Source organism: Engystomops pustulosus, chromosome 10, assembly GCF_040894005.1.
Source record: "Engystomops pustulosus chromosome 10, aEngPut4.maternal, whole genome shotgun sequence".
NCBI classification, from domain to species: domain Eukaryota; kingdom Metazoa; phylum Chordata; class Amphibia; order Anura; family Leptodactylidae; genus Engystomops; species Engystomops pustulosus.
Window position 1 is genome coordinate 103,599,063 of NC_092420.1, and position 6,666 is coordinate 103,605,728.

General features: G+C 60.1%; 1 protein-coding gene across 1 annotated transcript in view; it reads right to left on the reverse strand.

The window, feature by feature from the left end:
• SCP2 (sterol carrier protein 2) overlaps nucleotides 1–6,473 on the reverse strand; it is a 47,880-nt gene extending 41,407 nt beyond the window's left edge. Inside the window, exons 1-3 of the mRNA XM_072127194.1 lie at nucleotides 6,318–6,473; nucleotides 6,099–6,247; nucleotides 5,524–5,631 (exon numbers count right to left, since the gene is read on the reverse strand). Coding sequence (XP_071983295.1) covers nucleotides 5,524–5,631; nucleotides 6,099–6,247; nucleotides 6,318–6,340 — 280 coding nt within the window. The 5' untranslated portion in view covers nucleotides 6,341–6,473. The remainder of the gene's footprint in view (nucleotides 1–5,523; nucleotides 5,632–6,098; nucleotides 6,248–6,317) is intronic.
• Nucleotides 6,474–6,666: the final 193 nt, after the last annotated feature.

Here is a 6,666-nt window from a genome sequence, read left to right on the forward strand (position 1 = left end):
CCAGGGGCAGCAGCGGAGGGTCATACATGTCCCCCCCCCAGGGGCAGCAGCGGAGGGTCATACATGTCCCCCCCCAGGGGCAGCAGCGGAGGGTCATACATGTCCCCCCCCCCAGGGGCAGCAGCGGAGGGTCATACATGTCCCCCCCCCCAGGGGCAGCAGCGGAGGGTCATACATGTCCCCCCCCCCAGGGGCAGCAGCGGAGGGTCATACATGTCCCCCCCCCAGGGGCAGCAGCGGAGGGTCATACATGTCCCCCCCCCCCAGGGGCAGCAGCGGAGGGTCATACATGATCCCCCCCCCCAGGGGCAGCAGCGGAGGGTCATACATGTCCCCCCCCCAGGGGCAGCAGCGGAGGGTCATACATGTCCCCCCCCCCAGGGGCAGCAGCGGAGGGTCATACATGTCCCCCCCCCAGGGGCAGCAGCGGAGGGTCATACATGTCCCCCCCCCAGGGGCAGCAGCGGAGGGTCATACATGTCCCCCCCCCAGGGGCAGCAGCGGAGGGTCATACATGTCCCCCCCCCAGGGGCAGCAGCGGAGGGTCATACATGTCCCCCCCCCAGGGGCAGCAGCGGAGGGTCATACATGTCCCCCCCCCAGGGGCAGCAGCGGAGGGTCATACATGATCCCCCCCCCCAGGGGCAGCAGCGGAGGGTCATACATGTCCCCCCCCCAGGGGCAGCAGCGGAGGGTCATACATGTCCCCCCCCCCAGGGGCAGCAGCGGAGGGTCATACATGTCCCCCCCCCCAGGGGCAGCAGCGGAGGGTCATACATGTCCCCCCCCCAGGGGCAGCAGCGGAGGGTCATACAGGGCGTTTATGGTATTTGTATGTGAATTGTCTCATATTAGCCAAGGGGGTGTTAAACTGTCTCTATTTGCTGCATGACCCTAAAAGGTTACCGCCCCTTTGGCTATTAAGAGACAACACACAAATAAACTTCCAGGGACAATATCTTTTGAATGGGCGGAAGGATTGGATGACTGGAGGGGTCATTCAGGGGCAGAGCGACGCCATCGTGGGCGATTCAGACCGCCGGATCAGGGCGTGGTCACATTTCCTGGACAGATGGGGCTCAGACCAATCGTAGTGAGCGTCCTGCACGGGGCCCTCCGGCGGCGGTGGCGTCCTGCACGGGGCCCTCCGGCGGCGGTGGCGTCCTGCACGGGGCCCTCCGGCGGCGGTGGCGTCCTGCACGGGGCCCTCCGGCGGCGGTGGCGTCCTGCACGGGGCCCTCCGGCGGCGGTGGCGTCCTGCACGGGGCCCTCCGGCGGCGGTGGCGTCCTGCACGGGGCCCTCCGGCGGCGGTGGCGTCCTGCACGGGGCCCTCCGGCGGCGGTGGCGTCCTGCACGGGGCCCTCCGGCGGCGGTGGCGTCCTGCACGGGGCCCTCCGGCGGCGGTGGTGTCCTGCATCGTGCGACGTATCTGTGCAGAGCGATCAGCGTATAAGTGGTGGCGCAATGCGAGAATATTGTAGGAGGAGCCGGACGGTGGCGCCTGATCCAGGAGTTCATAACCTTTTCATCCTCTTTTCCTTTGCGCTAATGTATTTTCTGTTCCCAGATCCAGTGTAGAGCTATAGGGGGGGAACCCTGCACCCATAGAGCTATAGGGGGGGAACCCTGCACCCATAGAGCTATAGGGGGGGAACCCTGCACCCATAGAGCTATAGGGGGAACCCTGCACCCATAGAGCTATAGGGGGGGAACCCTGCACCCATAGAGCTATAGGGGGGGAACCCTGCACCCATAGAGCTATAGGGGGAACCCTGCACCCATAGAGCTATAGGGGGGAACCCTGCACCCATAGAGCTATAGGGGGGAACCCTGCACCCATAGAGCTATAGGGGGGAACCCTGCACCCATAGAGCTATAGGGGGGAACCCTGCACCCATAGAGCTATAGGGGGGGGAACCCTGCACCCATAGAGCTATAGGGGGGAACCCTGCACCCATAGAGCTATAGGGGGGGAACCCTGCACCCATAGAGCTATAGGGGGGGAACCCTGCACCCATAGAGCTATAGGGGGAACCCTGCACCCATAGAGCTATAGGGGGGAACCCTGCACCCATAGAGCTATAGGGGGGAACCCTGCACCCATAGAGCTATAGGGGGGAACCCTGCACCCATAGAGCTATAGGGGGGAACCCTGCACCCATAGAGCTATAGGGGGGGAACCCTGCACCCATAGAGCTATAGGGGGGAACCCTGCACCCATAGAGCTATAGGGGGGGAACCCTGCACCCATAGAGCTATAGGGGGGAACCCTGCACCCATAGAGCTATAGGGGGGGGGAACCCTGCACCCATAGAGCTATAGGGGGGGGAACCCTGCACCCATAGAGCTATAGGGGGGGGAACCCTGCACCCATAGAGCTATAGGGGGGGGGGGAACCCTGCACCCATAGAGCTATAGGGGGGGGAACCCTGCACCCATAGAGCTATAGGGGGGGGAACCCTGCACCCATAGAGCTATAGGGGGGGGGGAACCCTGCACCCATAGAGCTATAGGGGGGGGGAACCCTGCACCCATAGAGCTATAGGGGGGAACCCTGCACCCATAGAGCTATAGGGGGGGGAACCTGCACCCATAGAGCTATAGGGGGGGGAACCTGCACCCATAGAGCTATAGGGGGGGGGACCCTGCACCCATAGAGCTATAGGGGGGGAACCCTGCACCCATAGAGCTATAGGGGGGGAACCCTGCACCCATAGAGCTATAGGAGGGGGGGACCCTGCACCCATAGAGCTATAGGGGGGGAACCCTGCACCCATAGAGCTATAGGGGGGGGGAACCCTGCACCCATAGAGCTATAGGGGGGGGGAACCCTGCACCCATAGAGCTATAGGGGGGGAACCCTGCACCCATAGAGCTATAGGGGGGGAACCCTGCACCCATAGAGCTATAGGGGGGGAACCCTGCACCCATAGAGCTATAGGGGGGGGGGACCCTGCACCCATAGAGCTATAGGGGGGGGAAACCTGCACCCATAGAGCTATAGGGGGGGGGAACCCTGCACCCATAGAGCTATGGGGGGGGACCCTGCACCCATAGAGCTATAGGGGGAATCACGCACCCATAGAGCTATAGGGGGAACCCTGCACCCATAGAGCTATAGGGGGGGGGGACCCTGCACCCATAGAGCTATAGGGGGGGAACCCTGCACCCATAGAGCTATAGGGGGGGAACCCTGCACCCATAGAGCTATAGGAGGGGGAACCCTGCACCCATAGAGCTATAGGGGGGGGGAACCCTGCACCCATAGAGCTATAGGGGGGGGGAACCCTGCACCCATAGAGCTATAGGGGGGGAACCCTGCACCCATAGAGCTATAGGGGGGGAACCCTGCACCCATAGAGCTATAGGGGGGGAACCCTGCACCCATAGAGCTATAGGGGGGGGGGGACCCTGCACCCATAGAGCTATAGGGGGGGGAAACCTGCACCCATAGAGCTATAGGGGGGGGGAACCCTGCACCCATAGAGCTATGGGGGGGGACCCTGCACCCATAGAGCTATAGGGGGAATCACGCACCCATAGAGCTATAGGGGGAACCCTGCACCCATAGAGCTATAGGGGGAACCCTGCACCCATAGAGCTATAGGGGGAACCCTGCACCCATAGAGCTATAGGGGGGAACCCTGCACCCATAGAGCTATAGGGGGGGACCCTGCACCCATAGAGCTATAGGGGGGGACCCTGCACCCATAGAGCTATAGGGGGGGACCCTGCACCCATAGAGCTATAGGGGGGGACCCTGCACCCATAGAGCTATAGGGGGGGGGAACCCTGCACCCATAGAGCTATAGGGGGGGGGGAACCCTGCACCCATAGAGCTATAGGGGGGGAACCCTGCACCCATAGAGCTATAGGAGGGGACCCTGCACCCATAGAGCTATAGGGGGGGGAACCCTGCACCCATAGAGCTATAGGGGGGGACCCTGCACCCATAGAGCTATAGGGGGGACCCTGCACCCATAGAGCTATAGGGGGGGAACCCTGCACCCATAGAGCTATAGGGGGGGAACCCTGCACCCATAGAGCTATAGGGGGGGGACCCTGCACCCATAGAGCTATAGGGGGGAACCCTGCACCCATAGAGCTATAGGGGGGGAACCCTGCACCCATAGAGCTATAGGGGGGGAACCCTGCACCCATAGAGCTATAGGGGGGGGGACCCTGCACCCATAGAGCTATAGGGGGGGAACCCTGCACCCATAGAGCTATAGGGGGGGAACCCTGCACCCATAGAGCTATAGGGGGGGAACCCTGCACCCATAGAGCTATAGGGGGGGACCCTGCACCCATAGAGCTATAGGGGGGGGACCCTGCACCCATAGAGCTATAGGAGGGGGGGAAACCTGCACCCATAGAGCTATAGGGGGGGGACCCTGCACCCATAGAGCTATAGGGGGAATCACGCACCCATAGAGCTATGGGGGGAATCACGCACCCATAGAGCTATAGGGGGAACCCTGCACCCATAGAGCTATAGGGGGAACCCTGCACCCATAGAGCTATAGGGGGAACCCTGCACCCATAGAGCTATAGGGGGGAACCCTGCACCCATAGAGCTATAGGGGGAAACCCTGCACCTATAGAGCTATAGGGGGACCCTGCACGGTATAGAGCTATAGGGGGGACCCTGCACCTATAGAGCTATAAGGGGAACCCTGCAACTATAGAGCTATAGGGGGAACCCTGCACCTATAGGGGGAACCCTGCACCTATAGGGGGAACCCTGCACCTATAGAGCTATAGGGGGAACCCTGCACCTATAGAGCTATAGGGGGACCCTGCACCTATAGAGCTATAGGGGGAATCCTGCACCCATAGAGCTATAGGGGGAACCCTGCACCTATAGAGCTATAGGGGGAACCCTGCACCTATAGAGCTATAGGGGAACCCTGCACCTATAGAGCTATAGGGGGAACCCTGCACCTATAGAGCTATAGGGGGAACCCTGCACCTATAGAGCTATAGGGGGAACCCTGCACCTATAGAGCTATAGGGGGACCCTGCACCTATAGAGCTATAGGGGGAATCCTGCACCCATAGAGCTATAGGGGGAATCCTGCACCCATAGAGCTATAGGGGGAACCCTGCACCTATAGAGCTATAGGGGGAATCCTGCACCCATAGAGCTATAGGGGGAACCCTGCACCTATAGAGCTATAGGGGGAACCCTGCACCTATAGAGCTATAGGGGGAACCCTGCACCCATAGAGCTATAGGGGCCTGATGTACCCAGCACATTATTCAGCTGTGTTCACATGTAGCCATATATTATAATCTCCATTCATTGATTGATATAAATCTCAGGTTTCAGCCTCATTGGTGGAAGAGACACAAGAACATTGAGGATAAGGAAGTAACTGATGAGCTCTGAACCTGCAGCGCCACAAGCAGAAACCACAAGAACCACAGAAACCGTCCACAGGACACGGAACTACAATAACGTATATAACCCCGCGCTGCGCATGATATACGTTGTACAGATTAGATCTACACGGAGTTACCTGTGGCTCCCAGCGGGTGCCCCTTGGAGATTAACCCTCCGCTCGGATTGACCACCCAGCGCCCTCCATACGTATTGTCTCCTCTGTCAATCAATTCTCCGGCTGAACCTGTAAAAGGAGGCAAAAAGCTGAGACAATGGGGCTCATTCACTAAGGGTCCCGTGGGCCGCACTTTAGTCAGATATTCAGACGTTTTCGGATTTGCGCTGCTGGGACAGGAAGGGGATTGTGTCGCACGCGATGGGATTGAAATGGGGGGGGGGGGGAGTCGGTCGATCTGACTGATTCGGACACACCGCGTCGGGCAATGCACTTTCGGGAACTCCCGGACCGGTAAGTGAATCTGCCGCAATGCGTTCACTTTGTACAAGAACATGAGATCGGAGCAGAGGCCGCGCGTCCTTGTTGGACTCCATTCGTGTCTGTGGGTCGAGTGAAGAGAATTGGCGCAGCGCGTTCCCTCATCTATAGCAGCCGCATCGCATGGAAGACAAGTAACTCGTATAATGTGCGTCCCACTGCTCGGACCCCATAGATGAGGCATTGGGACCCCTGGACACACAAGACGTCTTTACCAAGTGGGCAGAGTCCGAGCGCCTCGTACGTGATGAGCTCATTGGCTGAGAAGCAGTCGTGGAGCTCGATGACGTCCACGTCTTGTGGCCTCACCCCCGGCCTTGTGGTAGCACCGCTCCGCTGCCATCCGGGACATGTCAAAGCCAACCTGGAGAGAGAACACAAGATGGGTCTCCAGAAGGTCCCGGACCTGGACTGGTACTGGCACTGGTTCTTACCGCCTTGATGCAGCTTTCCTCATCGAAGGTGCTGGACGTGTCGGTGACCATCTCCTGGGCCACGATCTCCACCGCCTGAGGCTGCAGCCCGTGCCTCTTCACAAAGTCTTCACTGGCCAGAATGGCCGCTGCTGCACCGTCCGAGGTTGGACTGGGGTGAAGAAGGCGAGAAGAAAGCGGGTCGTCATCAAGGAAGTGACCAGAGGTACCGGACCCTCAGGTAATTGTCCGGAAATCTCCGCCTCCAATCATCAGGGTTGTATGTGCCGCCCCCAATGGAGAGGAGACCCTCAGCGAGGACCCACCCTTCAGTGCAGGAAAGATCTCATCCGGGTCCGGCTACGCCATA